The 19,940-nt window shown below is 42.1% G+C and overlaps 1 protein-coding gene across 1 annotated transcript in view; it reads left to right on the forward strand.

Moving 5' to 3' along the window:
* The window catches only part of ACBD6 (acyl-CoA binding domain containing 6), an 84,320-nt gene that overhangs the window by 37,603 nt on the left and 26,777 nt on the right, over positions 1-19,940 (forward strand). The window contains exon 6 of the mRNA XM_058808518.1: positions 6,864-6,953. Coding sequence (XP_058664501.1) covers positions 6,864-6,953 — 90 coding nt within the window. The remainder of the gene's footprint in view (positions 1-6,863; positions 6,954-19,940) is intronic.

Raw genomic sequence — 19,940 nt, forward strand, 5'->3', positions numbered from 1 at the left:
TTGAGGCATTCACATTCTCTGAGCAGAGAGACATAATTCTCTCTCTCAGAGCTTTTTTCCTAGAAAAACACCGAGAGAAGAAGAGAAAAAGAATTCTTATCTCTACTTGCTACTCCTGTTATCTTGCACATGTGAAATGTGTTAAAAAATTGTCTACCTAAAATAATTTGTCAATTAAATTCTGCTAAAGATTGTTTTGTTTCCTTAAACAATTAAAAAAAGCTGTGTCCTGACTGTTGGGAGACAGTCACGAGTTTACTTTAATATTCTTTTGTATTCTGTGTAGTATGGATATAATATAGTATATATATAATATAATATAGTATATAATGTAATATAATGTAATATAATATAGTATATAATTAATATCATATAATATATAATTAATATCATATAATATATAATCTTTATATATTATATATTTATATACTATAATAATATAAAGTATATTATAGAATAGAATATAATATATTTTAATTAATATAGCAATTGTTCAGCATTCTGAATCAATAGAGTCAAATACCAATCATTTCCTTCATCCAGAACACCCTAATTTTACTATAATGAGTGACAGAGGCTTTCTAGCTTCCCAAAACCAGTGACATTGTCCAGTCTTTCTCTGCTCATCAAACTCAAACCACCATTCCCCCTCATGGAGATAATACAGGCATTGCCAGAAATCCCAAGAAAAAAGTCTAAAACTGTGAATTGGCTTCATCCTTTTTTTTTGTAAGAACAAACAAACTGGGGGCAGTTTCCTGTTGATCCTTCAGGAGCTGTGGCTGTACCAGGTTTGTCACCTTGGTTTCCCTGCTTGCACACTGCCACCTAGCCCTGTCCCTGGTCCAGGCTGAGCCCAGCTCCTTCCAGCACGTTGTGTTTTGGTGAACAGATGAAGTGCTTAGACATTCATAGACTGAGACGCCACAAATTCAGTTGGGTTCTCCTGTAGCTCTAAGCAGATTTCTGCCCTCTGAGCCATGACAGCCCCGGCTGGGGCTCTGAATGCTGATGGCAGGGCCTTTTATTATTAATCAGGAATTCATGTGAATTAATTTTCAGTGGAGAGGAGGGAGGGTGTTCACAATCAGGATTGGAATTTCACATCATAAATTCAATGAACTGAAGCTGTCATGTGCTACACGGTCGCTGCGGCAGCACTGTTCCTGAGCTCCATCCTCCTCCTGCTGATCACAGGTTACAGGAGATGTCCAGGGCAGTCCCACAGAAAATGCAGCTGGAGTCTGTTCATTAATGAAAGCTCATTTTTAGGATCACATGCTTGCAGTAAGTGCATCTTAGCATTGCTTTGTTTCCACTGGCAAGATACTCTTTTGTAATTAGCAGCATGCAGAAGCTTATATTTTCCTTTCTGTTCAAATATGCTTGTTTTCAGCGAAAGAAATACTGTTTTAAAACTCAAAATATTTTGTGGAAGCTGAAGTATCTAACTATGTAAAAAACTACCGGATTGCATCCTCTTTGGGAGTTATCCATGAGTCCCTGATGTAAAAGAAGTCCTGTTTCTAACTGATGGATATTAGCAGGTGGCTGTTGCAGAGTATGGGATTGATTCAGCACAGGCAGGAGCCAAAAACATCTGCTTACCTGTGAAGAACTTGTGAGAGGATTCCCACTGGGACAAAATTCCCCCATAGATTAAATTCTCACAGCTTCAACAATTTTGGTTTACCCCAACCAATGCTCAAAACCCCAAAAAAATAGCATACCACACCAATACAAATACCAATAGCATACCAATACAAAGGAAGAATCTGAAAGAAATAGTTGTTTCATTGTATATTATGGAACTGAAAGCACTGCCAGTGTTGCTTGGTATCCAAACATGTTCTTCCCAGTCTGGGAAGAAACTTCTTTTCCAATACCATGCAGATTGATTGAAGTTTTAGAACCCATTTTAGACTAGAGATAACCCAGATTGAGCCTTTCATGAAGTGTGTGCAGGCACAATCTTGTCATTTTTATTAACTATTTTAGTGTTACTGGGTAAATGCATCCTGCCAAATCCAAAATCTGCCTCACCTGGCTTCTGGACAAAATTCACACTATCAATCCCTTGATTTAAATACCTGTAAATTGAAAATATCAGCAGGGTACATACAAAGAGTTGACTTCTTATGAAACAAAATCTACTGAAGCACCAAATAGGCTCGTGCTAAGCTGCAAAGACACTCAGCTCAGCCTTTCCATGGACAATAAAGACTTGGCTGGGGTTGTAGGGTGTTTAGATTTTATTTTTATGTGATATGGTAGTATTCCATCTAATTGTATCCCCCCCATTTTGTGCAAACCTGGAAGAAGTCAGTGAAAGGAGAAAGAATAAAAATATGAAAGAATAAAAATGTAAAGTGTGGATGAGCCAACTTAGTCAAAGCAAAAGGATTTCAGAAAAGGCAGCAGAAGTTCTTGGGGTTTAGATAGATGCACTAGAAAACTTCCAAAGCATAAGTGGCCTTCTCCCCAGAAGAAGTAAAGCTGTTCATGTGCAGCACCCAGGCCAGCATACTGCTAACAGTTTAGACATGATAAACTTCAATTTAGAATTAAACAAAGAACCTAATGACAGTAATCATGTACAAGCTTCCATTTACTGCATCTAAATTGCCCAGAGTTCAACAGAATCGCTTGCATTCACTTATAAGAAGTAGCACAGACTAAAACAACCTGTTTTCCTTGTGTATGTCAGCGGACTAATGGAATAAGAAATGGACTGTGGCTGTGAAGTCACCCCAGGCACATCCTGGGAGTGTGGCTCACTTGCTGCCTTTTTGAAAATAGCATTTCTTCACCTTCTAACAAACCAGGAGCTGCTCAAAGGCAGAGATGAGTTGCTTTTGTAATTTGTGCCAAGGGCTGTGGAGGTTGTACCTAGATATTTTTTTTTAAATTGTTGGATAAATCCCAGTAAACAAACATGTTACCTGTGTGCAATGTCTAAGCCCTTGCCAAAACTTTAATGAAAGGCATCTGACAGGATGATCACTTGTGCTTTTGAGACAGCAATGCCCAACTGGTGCCAGCTTGCCAAGGAAAGGACAGAGGGGAAAATGTATTTGAGGAAGGGTCACATCCTTCTGGATTTATAGGCTTTCTCCCATCGGAAAAGCTTCACCAAACATTTGAGAGCTCTGAAAGTGATTGACTTTCAAGTCGAGTTTACCTGTGTAATTGCAACAACAACCCTTCCATTCACTGTTCCTGCTGTCACAGGGGGATGCAGCCATTCTGTAGATATCTGTCTCTTCTTAATTGCTGCTCACAGAGCACTTGCCACAAGTCAGAGTGGCTCATTGCTACCCAGCCATTATAGCTGCAAGCGTCGTGCCTGGAAGTGCAGTTTGATACTGTAGCACATCCATTCGGTTTGGCTTTGTTCTCCCCTTTCTCTGCTCAGGCTAATTGATGTGAAAATCATTCCCATCCATTTGTCTGCCCACTCAGTGTATGGGAGACAAATCCCTGTCCTGTGCTTTGTTTGTGAACACCCTGTGACTTGGAGCTGAGCAAAATTGATGTGCTGTTGGCTTGAGAAACTGCTGCAGGAGCTGGCCAAGCTGGCAGCGGTTAGCCAAGCAAAGCACAGAAGATTTAAAAGGCAGGGTTAGTGCACTGGGGCTATTTTTATGCCTTTTTTTTTTTTTAATACTTCAAAGGTGGGGGGGAAATGCATCTTCTCTCAAGTTCTGCATCAACTGTTGTGTTTGAATTGCAGGGAGGGAGTACCTTGTTTGACTGCATCTAGCCAAACCTCAGTGCTGCAGTGCTTTCCTACGTGAAATTATTCATGTTGCTTTTGAGTCTCTCACTGCTTAATGAAATAGTCATGTGGGAATTGTTTTGGGAATGCTCAATCTGTGACCCTTAAGATTTCTGCCACATTATTTAAACACACAAACACAGGCTGTATGCTGATATCAAGCAGCAGCTGGGCAGACTAAAGAGTTTTTCAATATGCAGAGGTGATATTCCTGCTAAACAAAGATTGGCACTGTATTTTCGATTTAAACTTGACTTATCACTAAGGTTTATTTTAAGAAAGACATAGGAAACAAGTGGATTTTGTAGCTGTATAGCTGCCTAAGTATGTTAGCTGGAGCTGTTGATTGTTATTCTGATGTTCTACAAATAATTGTGAATATTATCTAGCTTCTAAATAAATGTGAATATTATCTAATAGAGCCATTAAGGTTGAAAAATACCTCTAAGATCATCAAGTCCAACCATTTTAAATACTAAATTTGTAGTAATGCTTTTTGTTATGCAATAAGTGGGTTGAGATTCTTCTGGAGGTATTTTTCCTTCCAGATCTCCTGGTGTGCTCTTACACAGAAGATCTCCAAAGCCCCTTGCACCCCATGTCCAGGGCATAGCATGCTGCAGACATTTCTTGGGTGGAACATGTCAGCTGTTTAATAGTGCACAATTACAATGCAGAGCCATTTAAGGCACTAATTAGAAAATATTGTATCCATTTAGAGTTGTGGAGAAAATATATAGGTAAGCAGAGTGTAATTACCCAAAGTGGAATTGGCCCAAGACTTGAAATCCATACTCCTGCAAATAGCACAAGGAGATTTTTAATGACTATGGATGATCAGGCTTCAGGGTTTGTCTTGTTCAGTAGGCACCAAGTGTAGCAGAACCAGAATTTCAGTGTCATGGGCAGGACCAGTTGCACAGTGCTCTGGTAGCCCTGAGCTGTCACAACTAACTGTTGGTTTTCCTTTATTGGTCTCAGCCAATTTCAGCACCAATAAAATAAGATTCTCCTTGTCCAGAGACAAATGCAACCGAACATGTTTTAGCCCCTAATCTGTAGCATGGATTTTGATATAAAGGATAAAAGTGCCTTTATTTTATCATGTAATTGTACAATGAATACATTTGAAGAATTGCAATAATATTCCTCTACACATGTATCAAGACACTGAAATAATCTGTTGAAGTATTTCTTGCTGTTGTGCGTATTTCAGATGTGCCTCTTCCTTTTGAGATAAACATCTGTGGCTTGAAGAAAGTTGATATATTTCCAATGAAATCCTAAGTCTTAAGTAATTACCAGTCTAGAGATGAGTTAAGGATGCTAAATGTGAATTAAAGATCTCTCCATATTTACCAGTTGTTTTAAGTTGTACTCTTTCCCCCTTGTAGACTTTGATAGGGGTGTTGTGTGCAAGGAAACAAATCATTAAATGCCTGTGGATGTCATTAGTGCTTCCATAGAAAGTCACTGTCAGAAAATTCATTCTAATGCAAGGTTAATCAGTGTAACATTAAAATTACGTGTTACAAAAATTAATTAGTGGCTGGGTCAAAAAGTGTGAATTTCCTGACTTAAAATCATGCTCTACCTCTGCTGCCCTGCCCAGGAATATGCAGCAGAAGCAGTGTGAGCTTTGGTCACAGGTGTCTTCTGCCCCTCCTGCTTTCTGGCACCATGGCCAGGAAATTTGGCTCAGAGTTCCCATTAGCAGATAAATGAGTTGCTCACCTTGTTCCCCACTGCTTTGTCAAGAGATTTATAGCCAGGCATGGGCTAATTTAACTGATTTCTTTTGTGAGGGTCTGTGACGGTTTTCCTTGGCATATTGAAAAACACAGGTCAGCCTGATGGTGTCACAGCTTGAGGGAGGTGATTCCTGGTGATCTGCAGGGTGATTTCCAAGAAATCCCCTACAAGTGTGCTGTCCTAAACCAGGAGAGACTGATAGAACATTAAGGCAAATTTGCAAAGTGTACATAGGAGGTTTTCTTTGTTTGCCATCTCAAACTACTTTGAGGTCACAGAATTTATAGAATCACTGGGTTGGAAGAGACCTCAAAGATCATCAAGTCCAACCCAGCCCCAGCACCTCAACTAAACCCTGGCACCCAGTGCCACATCCAGGCTTTGTTAAACACACCCAGGAATGAGGACTCCACCACCTCCCTGGGCAGCCATTCCAGAACTTTATCACTCTTTCTGTGAAAAGCTTTTTACTAATATCCAGCCTATATTTCCCTTGGTGCAGCTTGAGGCTGTGTGCTCTGGTTGTGTCAGTGCTGCTGGAGAAAGAGCCCAGCCCCACCTGACTGCAAACACCTTTCAGGGAGTTGTAGAGAGTGATAAGATCACCTCTGAATCTCCTTTTCTCCAGGTTAAACAACCCCAGTTTACCTTTCTCAGGGATCCTAAGCTATTCCCCATGCCCTTGGGCATGCAGGAAGATCTGAACTTCCATTACATCCATCCCATGGTGGCAGACACCTGTAGGAAGGGCATGGGAAGCAAACTCTGAAGGTTTGGGAGGTGCTGGAGGTATGGATGCAGCAGCCTGCCCAAAACAGGACAGTCAGGGGTGCCTGCCCAGATATCTTGTTTTAATCTTCTCTTCCAGCAGAGGCAGGACCCATGAATTGAGTGCTTCAGACCTGCCAGAGGAATGAGCTTTTGGGGACCTGGCATCCAGGTGACTTAGGCAGCACTGAATATCCTACCCTTGCTGTGTAAATCACTGCTCCCAGAAAAGTCGGAGGTGCCAAAATCCTAAATCTATACAGGAAAACAAATAATGTGCTGGTTCCTGCGTTTCATACTTTGCTGCTTTTCCCCTCTATATTTCTAGCTGGCTTGTGGGTGTGGTGCTAAATTAATGAAAAATTTAACTATGTGTCACTTGTGACATTTCTAGCATTATTGTGGAAGTCCAAATCACCAGTAAGTGGCATACTAGTATTATTTTGTATTTTTTATTAAGTCTGTGTTAATTTTAGAATCGGTGCTTATTACTTAATAGCAAGAGTGATTTTCCATGGGGTTTTTTTTTTGCTTGGCTTTGTTAATTTTGTCCTGGCTGTTTCAGGGCCGGGCTCTGCTCCACTGGGCGTGTGACAGAGGACACAAGGAGCTGGTTTCAGTTTTGTTACAGAACGCTGCTGATGTGAACATCCAGGTAAGAGGGACCACAGGTAAATGGTATTGATGTGTTACACAGCCTCCTGACCAAATGTTTCCATGAATTCTAAGTTCTTCCCAAACTCCACAGCAAGTTCTCCCGGGGTATTTATCACAGAAAAGCTGCTCCATTCTGATGAGACCCCACCTGCAGTGCTGTATCCAGCTCTCGGGCCCCAGCACAGGAAGGACATGGACCTGTTGGAGCAACTGCAGAGGAGGTCACAAAGTTTATTAGAGGGATGGAGCACCTCTCCTGTGAGCCTGAGAGAATTGGGGTTGTTCAGAGAAGGCTTCAGGGTGACCTAATTTCAGCCTTCCAGTACCTACAAGAAAGACAGAGACTGTTCACAAGATCATGTAGTGACAAGGGAGAACAACTGAAACTGAAAGAGAGCAGGTTTAGATTAGATATTAGGAAAAAATATTCTTCCCTGTGAGGGTGGAGAGGCCCTGGCACAGGTTGCCCAGAGAAGCTGTGGCTGCCCCTGGATCCTTGAAAGTGTCCAAGGCCAGGCTGGACAGAGCTTGGAGGAGCCTGATCTAGTGGAAGGTGTTGCTGCCCACAGCAGGGGTTTGGAACTAGGTAATGTCCTTTTCAACCCAAACCATTCAATGATTCTCTTATAAGAACATCCAAAAAAAGGTAACCTGAGAAAAATAACAGAATTTTGAGCCACTGAGGTTTGCAGCCCACATGTCTGAGCTTAGCTAGCACCAGTTTTAGGATGTCTGAACAGACCAGGTTTCGACCTAAACTGGTTCAGCAGCCACTTTGCAAATGGTTTCTACCAGCCAACCAGTCTGCCAGTGCTCCTGAGTCAACACTACCAGTTCTGTCTTGTTATATTAAGGGCTGGCCTTTAATGTAAATGTGATTGTATTAAGAAATAATTGTCCAACATATTCCTGTCAGATTATGATTGACTGCTCTTTACCATCGTGGCACTTTTTGGCTCTGCTCTCCTTCCCAGTTTGGACATAGATACACCTTTGCTGATGAATCTTTGCACTCTTAGTGGTGAGATCTGAACAGCCTTCAATAAATGCTTGGGTAGTTTGTCAGAGGTGGATGTGAAGCAGAGCTGCAGTCTGAGGGCTTGTGGGCAGAGCTGTAGTGTTCACACAGATAGCTGTGTTGGTATTTACACACACTTCAAATTGTTGTCAAAAAGTCTGTCTTGCCCTTTCCTGGGCAGAATTTCTGGTGGGATGGGTGTGAGGAAGCACAGCTCTCTGGTGGCTGGTGAGATCTGTATGTTTGTCCTTAGATCTCCAGGGTTTCAGCTGTAATGGATTTAATAGGAGTTTTTCCTGACACATAAGAGGGGTGGAGTGAATCCAGTGCAAATTGGGTGCTTTGCACATCCTGTCCATCTCCTGTCAGCTGTGTTGGATACAGACAGGAACACCTTTGTGTTGAAATTTGGAAGGAGTGGAACCAGGCTCCTGCCCATTCCCTTCTCCCTGGCAGCCTGGGAGATGGTTCTGGGTTCTCTCTGAAACATCTCTTCTCTTTGACACTTGTCTCATTCCATTGGAGGTAAAGTTTGACTCTTAGAAGAAAAAACAAAAGAGAGAATCATCATATTTTTTCTCCCCCAAGTATTAATTTTCTGTTCAATTCTTCTCTTTTCTTTTTGATGCATTGCACATTTTCTAACCAGATTATTTTTGGCCAGTAACAAAAGGTTAATAATAGTCATAAAAAGAAAAATCAATCTTTGATATGTTTTTCCCCACCAAGGTAATAAAGGAGAATTTTTTATAAAGGTCTCTATTTGCACGTAGGTGTGTTCCCAGAGAAAGCAGACACATTTTTATTCTCAGCCACATATAAATTGCTATAACATTTCAAGACTTTGTGACTTAATGTTTATTTCTTTCTTTTTTCTTTTTTTTTTTTTTTTTTTTTAATTTTGACCTTTACCCTGGAAGAATTCACATCCAAACCAAAAGCAGGAGAAATTTTAAGAGCAAGCAGAAGAAAAAGGGAGAGGGAGAAACTCTGGTTTCCTAATAGGCCATAAATACCATAACCTGCTATAACACATTACCAAAGGCACTGTCAGTTAATATGTAGGCTGTACAGAGCAGTGGGGTCAGTGTGGGGGGATATCTGGTGAATGGGTGATGCTATTTGTCGAGATGTGCTCCCAGCAGAGGTTTCCTCCACACCTCTGTGCAAGCAGCCTCCACAATCCCACCTGCCTCTCCAGGTCTTCAGGAATTCTTCTGTCTAGTTCAGATTGCAGCAGCACCTTCATTCAGGCAGCATGAGAGATAAAGAATAAATGAGGCATTATGAGGGTTATGAGCAGGTAGTGAAGGAGAGGAATGCTACAGACCAATTTTTTTTTAATTGCCTGTGTTTTAGTATGCTTCTTAAAAGTTAGTCAAACAGCATGACAGATTTATGCTCTCTTCCATTACCTTTTTAATAAATGTTCTTCCATCTTGGCTCTTTTGCAGTGTGCTAAAGTATTTTAGCTGCCCTAAGCAGGCAGTGACAGTGCTGCTCTGCTGGGTGACCTGGAGCAAGTCTTACCTGCACACTGTGCCTTAATACATTTTTGCTGCCTTATTTTAGTTACCTTTATACTGTCTGTTGTCAGAGTACTGCAGTGTCTGGATCAGAAGGGTCTGCAAGTGTCAGCTTATTGCTCTTTGCTGATAAACAGCTTTAGGAGCACGAAGAGAGGTCTCCTGGCTCTGCTCATTCTTGCATCATGCTCAAACCCACTGTAATTCTGGGAATAACCCTGTGCCCCTGGACTGCAGTGATCCAGGGTCTGTGCTTTTTGTTTCAGCACTGGTGCTGCACCTTCCAAGGGTGGTCACTGAAAAGCTGCAGCCACTGAATTCTCTGCTCGCTCATAATTAGCTCTAATCGCACATTTTGAAAAGAGGTGCTAAAGCAATTGCCATGGGCAAGGGAATACAAAAAGGCAGCAGGCTGCTCTGCTTTGTTGAGAAGGGGCATTTGTGTAATTGAATTACCTAAATCTCCAGTGCCAGGGGCCATGTCAAAGTGGGTGGTGGGATTGTGTTTGGAGCTCTGCTGGAAATACCCAGAGCTTGGGGCTCAGGCTGAGAACAGCCTCCTTCACTGGAGCTGTTTGCCTACACCTGCAACAAAACAGTTGGGAACATCATGTTAAGGTAAAAGATTCTGAGCGTAACACAGTGGTAACATAAGAGTTATGAAGGGGCTCAGCAACACAATTATAATATCCATTTCTAGCTTTAAAACATATGACACAAATTTTCCTTGTAGAGTATAAACAACAAAGGAAAACCCCTTTCCTCTATGGGGAGAGCTCCTTCTGGGTGTGAAGTGCTGCTCAAGCAGCTTTAGAGGAGCTCCTTTAGTGTATTTGGGGGACATAAACCATAGACTTTCCTCCTGGACTTCCTGTGGCTGCATTTTGTTTCATTTGTGGGTACTCTGTACTCCAAAATAATAATCCATGTGTTTGTGGCATGCCTTTGGGAGTGTATGGGGAACTGTCTGGGAGTGGTGCTCAGCAGCTCAGCTTACTCTGGTAAAGCTTTTCAAGCCTATCTGGCCATGGGAGCAAGTCTTAACATAAATATTGTGAGTTGTAAAGGGAACTGTGTCACTGGACACACGGGTTAATTAAGGGCTGTGTACATATCTGTGAGGTAGAACAGCTGAGTTTCAACTATTTCTAAATATTTTATGATTTTTAAACTGCATCATTGTGCAGTTATGAATGTTATGGTAATAACATTCTGTGCTGAATTTTTTTTAGCTTCTGGCTAAAAGGATGAAAAAAGTTGTAACTGATCTTCAGTTTTTATTTCCTGACTTTTCACTGTCCTGGTGAAGTGTAGATCAGTGCACTAAGACTTTAAACCACTGGTGAGCAAGTTCTCAGTTGTCATTTGTGGACCCTTCAGGTGTTTGAGAAGGAAACTTGAGAGCAAAGCTGAAAATCATCAGGTTAAGAAAGCTGTTGCTAGTATATGTGGGGTTTATTTTATTCATTTATGTAAAGTAGTGATTTCAGTGAGAAGCATCTGGTGTCTGTGCTGTCTGCATAGAGCACTGGTTGATTTTTGGTAGCAGTGTTGGATTTGTATCTTGTACCAATTCATGTAAGGCTGCTCAGTCATATTTATGCACTGAGTGGTGCTTGTCAGCATATTTTGAGTTAGATTGGGGTTTTTTTCCTTTTTTTTTTTTTTTTTTTTTTAAGTCACTTAGAGTAACATGGTTGCCTCCCCAGGCTGTCTTTCTCCTAGTTCCCAACTTCCCTCCTCTATTTGCATCCTAACACTGATGATCAGAGTGTTCTTGGAGACATGGAATGTGGAGCTGCCATCCCCTTGTAATACCTTCACTGACTAAGGATAAAAAAAAGAAAAAACCTTTTCAAATGAAGACAATACAAACATAATAAATGGCAGGGAGGGTTCATCTCCCTCATGACTCAATCCTTTTCAAACAACATTATTATTGACTGACCTATTGGTTGCCAAAAAGGAAAATCAATTGTACTAGAAGTAGTTGCTGGGCCACAGATCACAGTACTAACCCAGCAGAGACAGGTTGATTTTTATCAACTATCCAAAGACTAATTTCCACCATTAGCTAAAAATTAAGTAAAAATTATGGATATGTCGAAGATTGCTAAGATTGGTGGTCTGCTGGTTTTGTGTGTTTGTGTGGATTTTCTCTTTTTCTGCCTGGCTTCTAAAAGGCTTCTGTCTGTATAGAGTAAAAAGAAGCAAGGAATAGCCAGGCCTGCTTGCATGCCTGCTTTTTTTTTCTTTTCATCCTTCTTCATTTGGGTTTCACAGCAATGGTCTTGTGTTGGTAGATATTTAAAATTAAGCTGGTCTCAGCAAATATGCATCCCTTCCCTGCCTCCTGCACCAAACATTATTCATGCCCTCATGATCTGTGCCTGTAGGGAGATGGAGAAATTGATGTGGATGTTTTGGCTGTTGTGACCAAGGACCACAGGCTCCATCTACACATCTTTCCCCCTCCCCAGTGAGATGGGGGATACAAAAACAGTTTTGGGTAGGGTGCCAGCTGCCAAAGTCCTCTGCTGTTTTGACCATTCTCTAAACCTGGCTGAGATTAAATAGGAACATGACAGCCTTGTGCCCTTGCAGTTAATGTCCCTAGGATCAATTTCTCCCTAAATATACTAAAAGCCTGGCTCATAAAGCCAGGAGGGGTCCTGTCCTGGACCTGATGCTGCAGCAGAGGCTTTGGCATAGGCATGCTCACAGCAAGCAGAGAATGTCACAGGTACTGCTGTGGAGGGAGCTACAGTAGGGACACTGAACAGAGATGCAAAGCAATGAGAGCATATTTATTAACCACAGTAGTGTCCTCCTTCCCTTAACCACCTCCATCCCTGTCTCAGTATTTCCATGGTCAGGTTTGTTAAGCAGATCTCTGAAGACTCTGCAGCCATGCACCCCTTCAGCTTTGACACTGCTGCCAGTGGGTGTGGAAGCCATTAGCCAAAAGAAAGGAGAGATCTGCTCAGTGACAGAGGGTAGCATTCTACATTAAAGCATTGACATTGTGCCAGTCACACAGTTATTACAGGTGGCACAGCTCCATGTCTCTCCTGAGTCTCTCTGTGGAATGTAGATTGGCAGCAGGTTGAATGTTAAATGGTCACCACTCAGCAGATGCTGTTTTTACCTACTGGGAGAAAAGTCCCTTTCAGCAGAAATGTTTGCAAAATATTTGCACTCTAAATATATGCTGGGAAAGGCAGAGATTTGTCCCTGATTTGCTCCTTAGCTTCTGAAGCCACCTCAGGCCTCATCAACACTAACCATCAGTTGTACAGATGATGAGATGTTTCCTTCTGCTTGTCCAGGCTGGGCATTTTAGCATTTTTTCTTCCTATCTTCCAGCTTGACATATCCAGTCTTTGTTTCTTCTGCTGCCTGTAGACAGATGAATCATTGCTTCATGGCTGGTGCAGTAGAGCAGTTGGCACCCTTGCAGGCAGCCCAAGTGCAGCACTGCCTGCAAAGCAGCTCAGCAGCCAGGAACTGCTGCAGGCTCCTGTGTCCTGCAAAAGCAGTGTTTGAAAAGTGAAATCCAAGAGCTGGCCCTGAAAACCTCACAGTGGTCTCTGCTGCTTTGCCCTGAAAGTCTCCTTTTGGGGTAATCAAAAGGCAGGACTGAGGACAGTGGCACATTGTAGTGGCTTGTGGGCCCTGTATTGAGGGCTGTGCTGTGCAGAGGGAGGCATTTCCATGGCCAGTGCTGGGCCAGGAATGCAGAAAGGCACACAGTTTTAGCTCAGAGAGCCTTGTGCTTGATTCCATGCCTGACAGCACAGCTCTGTAGTGGTACACCCCCTGTCAAGGCTCACAGTAGACAGAAGCCAGCAGCAGCAGTGAGCTCTGAGGTCAGTGCAGGTGGCACCCTGAAGCAGAAACAGGTATCTTGCTCCCCACTGTGTTCATGTGTCCCTGCAGAGGCAGGAAAGAGCCTTACCTTGAATGCCTCCCTTGGAGGACATGGGATGGCCCCATGGCCCTTGGTCCCAGGGTCATCTTTGAAATCACAGAATTACAGAAGTTCAAGACTGGAAGAGACCTATAAGATCATCAAGTCCAGCCGATGTTCTAACTGTTCAACTAGATCATGGCAGCAAGTGCCACATCCAGTCTTTTTTTGAATTCTTCAAGGGATGATGACTCCACCACCTCACTGGGTAAATGATTCCAGTATCTGACCACTCTTTCTGTGAAATATTTCCTTCTTAATTCTAACTTACATCTCGCTTGATGCAGCTTGAGACTGTGTCCTCTTGTTCTATCTGTTGTTGCCCGGAGAAAGAGGCCGACCCCCAGCTCACTACAGCTACCCTTCAGGAAGTTGTAGAGAGTGATGAGGTCGCCCCTTAGTCTCCTTTTCTCTAGGCTAAACAACCCCAGCTCCCTCAGTCGCTCTTCCTCTTCGTATGGCTTGTGCTCCAAGCCCCTTATTAGTCTCGTTGCCCTCCTCTGGACAATCAACATGTGTTAAAACACCTGTAATTCCTGAGGTCATTGTTGGAAATGCTTTAGCCCCTCATTAAGGTGTTTGGGTAACTGCACAAACAGGATGCCACTGGCAGCCAAGCTGGTTCTTCAGGTGAAGCATCACCCTAGGAATGGTCTCTAATCACCCTAGGAGTGGTCTCTAATCACCCCAGGAATGGTCTAATCACCCCAGGAACGATCTCCAGCCTTGCTTCATTTCCTATGGCTTTGGGAGGAACCACCAAACCATCAGCTACCCTTTGCTCAGGAGAGATGGTTCCTAGAACATCTTCTTTTAGCATCAGCCTTTTGGAAAAGCTTTCCCTGTTTTGAAGAAGTTCTGCCACTCACCTTCTCCCTGAGGACTTCTCAGTTTGAAAAAAGTCTCAAGGCTTTACTTCCAAATGGAATTTTATATTCATCTCTTGTTGGCAGTTGTTTCTTCTGGCTTGCTCTAAAAATCAAAAACAACAAACCCATACAAAACAAAAAAACAACAACAAAAAAAAACCCAATTCTATGTAAGTCATTGGGGCATCTCAAATTTGCAGTCTTCAGCACAAATTACTTTTAAGTTTTGCTAAATGAAATTGTCCTAATGCTTTAGATATTGGGGCAGTGACTCTTCAAGCTTATTTTGGTTAGATTTTAAGTAAGATTTTTCATTTTTATAGCTCCATGGATTGTAAGTAGCAGAATATCACTGAAAATGGCAAAGCTAATTCAGTAGGTTCCTGTTTCTCAACTTGTACATGTTACTTTTGCATCCATGTCAGTGTTTGCATCCAGTGTCAGTGGAGGAGACTTTCTAGCTCAGAGTTGTCTCTGGTGGCAGGGAAGAGTCAATGCTTAGGAGACAGAGTAGGGTAAGCATACAGTGATAATTTCATATATTTTCCCAGAATCCAGGGCTTGGAGGCTTCCTGAACCACTGTTACTATTTTTGCACTTCTGGATTTTTTCTTTGATAAATTTCTTTCATCCCTCTTTGAATTCCCAAACTTTATGCTGGTGGGAGTCCTGTAGTTTAACAGTACATTTGCTTTGCACTTGCCATGATCATTTCATGTGAGAGCCCATTTTTCTTGTGTAATGAGAAACAGTAATTGTTCCCCCAGTTACCTTCTCTGTACTGCTTTTGACTTTCTTGGCCTCCTTGATTCCCCTTGATCACTTCTTTTTCAGACTGAGGAGATTTATCTGTTTTATCCTACCCCATTTGGAAGCTGCTCAGTAACTTTGTCACTTATCATTCTTTGGGTCATTTTTAGTTCTTCTTTATTCCTCTTAGATGAAAGGAGCAGCACTTCTCCCAGTGCCCAGGCTGTAAGTACAATATGAGATATAATGAAGCAATATAGTAATGTTTTTCTTATTTCTTTTTTTCCCCCCAATGCCTCCTTGTTGTTTGTTTTTTATTAACTACTGTTGAATACTGAGCTGGTGTTATAGAGCTGTCTGTAATAACTCATGATCTGTCTCCACAGTAGTTGTATTAGCTAGTTCAGAGCCTATTGCTCTGGATTTAGGCTGAAGATTGTTTTTCCACATGTGCATTACTTGGTGTTTTTTTAGAGTTGAATTTCATCTGCAAGCTTTTCACCCTGTCACCTTTAGATCCTTTTGTAGCATTTTACATGCATCTTTTGGTTTAAAGGACTTGGATAATTCACTCCCAGCCTGCTTCCCCAGTTCCCTTCTGTGGGCTGAACAACCCAGGCCCTTGCACAGATCCCTCAGAGGCTCCAGCTCTCACCAACAATTGTGCAAGCTGGTTGTTTACTCCTGTTCAGTCTCTAATTTTGTAATCACTTCTCAAGCAAAGACCTTCCCTCTTGCTCTCTGATAGCATCATTTAAGAGTCTTTGGTGAGAGGGTGTGTCCAGAGGCTTTTGGAAATCTATGTGAACAGGCATCCCCACTCGTGTGGGACAGCAGAAATCTTGGGACAGCAAAGGCTGCTGCCATCCTTTCTCTGCCTGTCACAGAAAATCTACTCAGTTGCTCCCCTTTGTAACAAAACAAGTAAATCCTATCTTGGAGTAATCTTCTAGTTTATCTAACACACCAATGGACTGTCCCACCTTAGACATTCCACGTTGCAATGAGTCTTCCCTCTTTTAGCAGTGCTCAGCTTGGCTGGAATAGAAGTTTGTTAAAAGCAAAGGCCTGAACTTCCACAAAGGTGTGTTGAGGCTGTGTGTGGTGCTCATTCTCAGGCTAGGAGGTGCCTGTCTGCAGGCTGGGTACCAGCATTGGAAAAACTGTTGAGCTTCCATCATCTAAATCCGTTTCTGCTGTTCCAGCCAATTAAACATTAAAATGAGCGTGACAAATAAGTGTTTGTTTATGGGTCAGTAACTCTGGAGTGTGGCTGTGACATGGCTGCCCCAGACAATCCATTTCAGGGCAGGCCTGGGCAGCCTGACATCCTTGGGTGTGTAATTGCTTTTATAGGGAAAGGGAAGCAATAAGGATAATGCAGCTATCAGGCCTCGACTCACTAGTTCAGAAACTTCCCCTTGCCAATCAAATTCCTTTGGTATTCAACCAGTTTTAGGCTTGTTCCAAAGGCATTATTGTGCTGTCAGAGAATATCCTGATGGATATATGCATTCTCTCCAGTGTTGGATGTTACTTCTTTGGTTTTGTCCACCAGCCAGCCCTCAGTGCACACTTTATGGCAACAGACAGGCCTGTCTTGTCCCTCTCCCTTGTTTCCCCCTCCTCTATTATATATATATTTTTTTCAGCACTATTAGATTATTAAATGCTTAATGACTATTCCATTCCTGCTAACTATACTTTTGATGAGCTGCAGTAATAAAACTTTGTAACAGCGAAGCGTGTGTCTGGTTCCTTTATAGGAAGGGCACATTTGGGGAGCTGAAGTAATGGGGGATAAAACTCAATTAATGAATAGAAATAAAAAGAAGTAAATGAAGTAATCAAACTCAGAGAAATTAGTATTGGCAGGTCTTGAATGATGCTCTTGGATGAACAATCTTTCAAAATCCTTCCTTGTATGCCGCTGCTGTCTCTTTATTTATTATTAAAATAACATGATCCATGAGGCGCTCGGGGTGACTCCCAGCCTAGCTAATTCTAATTAATCCAGTCAGGGAGAGCAGCAGGGTAAGTGGAGCAGTCTATCGGATTGAAATTCATAACTTAATTGAGGTCAAAGTCCTGGGTTGGGAGAACAAAAGTCTTTCACTGGGACCAGGCAGATCAATAGCAATAAATATCTGGCTTGGATGCAAGTAGCTTATAGTGACGGATTATCTGACACTGGCCAGAGGTCTTGGTCTTGTTCAGGGCAAAGTCCTATGGCATGTTCAGTGGAGGGTGACTTTTGCCAGTGTTCCCTCCAAAACCCCAAACAACTCCTGAAGGACTCGTGGGACCCTCAGGAGAAGGATGTCCATACAGAAGTCCACATGGGTCATGCTGAAATTTGATTTCTCAAGGTACAGGTGTCTCATCAGTAGCACAAGGGCAAGTGTCACATTAGTGCTGATGGAGGCTGGAAGAAGTTGCTCAGGCTTACAGGAACTTGGAGCTAAATCACAGTTTGTCCAGAAAAAGACCTTTAGGATCAGGGGAAGATGAACCGTGGATGGATGGGCTTTATGCCAAGTCTGTATTTATAGCACCTTTACATAGGAGGACAGAGGAAGGTTGGAAGAGAGAAGTGTAAATAATCATTAAGTTGGGTTGGTAGTGAGAAAGAAAACAGCAGAGGAAGATGTGATGTTGCCTGTTCTTCAGAAAAGCATCCAGTGTCTGCTGTTGTCACCATCATATTTTCTGGAAAAATCTCTTTGCCCAGGATTCTTCTCCTGGGAAGCTGAAAAGCCTCAGAGAAAAATGAAAGCAATAATTATCTGATTTGCTTCTCCAGTGTTTTGCTGCTTTGGAATGTGTTTGGACATTGTTTACCAACTGGTGGTTGTTTCATTGGTTTAATGTGATTTATTTTGACTTATTGGCCAATTATGGCCAAGCTGTGTCGAGGCTCTGGAAAGAGTCACAAGTTTTCTTTAGTATCTTTCTAGCCTTCTGTCTGTATCATTTCTGTATTCTTTAGTATAGTTTAGCATTCTTTAATATAATATAGATCATAAAATAACAAATTGGCCTTCTAAGAACATGGAGTCAGACTCATCACTTCCTTACCTTCGTTGGGGGCGCCCTGAATACAAGATGCTGTGACCTCCAAAATGTTCTGTTCCAAGGGGTTTGGATGTGCTAAGGATGGCTTCTTTCCCAAGCCCTCACCCTCTCCTAAACCAGAGAGGAAGCCTGAGGTCCTGCCTGGGATCTGTGGCCTTGCACTGTGCACACAGCTTCCCCTGGGAGTGGGCACTGAAATACTCATCAATACCAGCAAGTGCAGAAGCTTCTCTGAACTTTGAAAGAAGCAGGTCCTTCGGCTGGAGTTCAGAATTAAAATGCAATCTTCACCTAGGCCGTTATTAATGCAACATTTATGCAGATTGGAGTGTTCTGCTCATATCCTCTTTGCAGAGGACAAATCCTGCTGTGGTCAGCACTTGATACATCCCAGATGGATGTTGTTCTGCCAATGCACTTCAACACAGCTTGGAAGAGAGATGGAAACCGCAGCTTGGACCCAGCCAGGGACTTGGTTTGACACACCTGCTCCTCCCATCAACACTGCATGAGGTTAAAGCATCTCTTCTCATCCAGAAATGTTCAGAAGATTTCTTTGGCTCCACAGGTCAGGTTTCCAGGTGTAGGGCAAAAGCTTTGGCTGGTCAGGTGTCAGGTTTTAATGTGGTGAGAACTGTTGCTTTTCTTGGGTGTGTAAATGTGTAGGGAATACACAATATGGGTGAATGAAGGTAATGCAAAATGTAATCTTATCCCCCAATGAGTTGCAGCTGGACCCTATTACTAAAGATTAGGAGCAGGCCTGATGATAACAGGCAACACCTGTAGCAAATAAGAACTAGTAGTATAAAAGAGTGGATTGGTGGGAACTGGATTCAGAGGAGTGAGAGAAGTCAGATGGCTGCTGCAAGGACCAAGAACAGTCAGTGCTTAGAGGAGCTGCCTGCGAGAAACATTGAGGAGGTGTGAAACTCTGGTGCTACAGAATCCTTGCACCATAATGATAATAGAACTGTTGTAATATATGAGACAACATAAATGATACTTCTGTACCCTCACACACTTTTGAAACTGTCTCTGGGAAACAACTCTTGTTTTCCACTGCAGGACACTTGCTTTGTGTGGAGAGAATGCAGTGAACAAGGCAGCTGTTCAGTACATTTATATATATATATATATATATATATATATATATATATATATATATATATATATATATATATATAAAATGCACACATACACTTGCTTTTTCTATATACTGCTGTTATTATCTACTACTTACTATTCTCCTATATATTGCTTTCCTCATTCATGTCCCATCCATGGCACAACCTCCTCCTTCCAAGCTGGTGCATTAACTTGTTAGGACCCTAATTATTGAGAATTTTAGACAAAAACAAAAAAATGCATTATTCACTCTCCAGATTCTTGGATTATTTGTGTATTCCAGCTTCATTCCTGCCCAGCCTGTACAAGAGCAGAAGGTTCCTGAAGCTGTTAAACACTGCAAGCAAAACTGCACTGGCAACTGTCATCAAGGGGAGAAGGGGTTGAGTGATTTATTTTGCTGTATATAAAAATTAACAGAAAAAGCCAAGTACTGAACAATTCATGACTTAACAGCAAGATCTCGTGAGCAATGCATCTTGAATATACAGAACTTTGAAATTGCACTTTAGTTTGAGTCATGGCTCTTCTAAGGTTTAGGAGGAAAATAATTTAGAATATGAATATTAACACTTTTTCCTCTTTAGAGAGCCACACCTGTGATGCAGGTGAGAGAATTTGGTTTTTGGTTTTTTTTTTTCGTTTGAGA

Source organism: Ammospiza caudacuta, chromosome 7, assembly GCF_027887145.1.
Source record: "Ammospiza caudacuta isolate bAmmCau1 chromosome 7, bAmmCau1.pri, whole genome shotgun sequence".
Lineage (NCBI taxonomy): Eukaryota > Metazoa > Chordata > Aves > Passeriformes > Passerellidae > Ammospiza > Ammospiza caudacuta.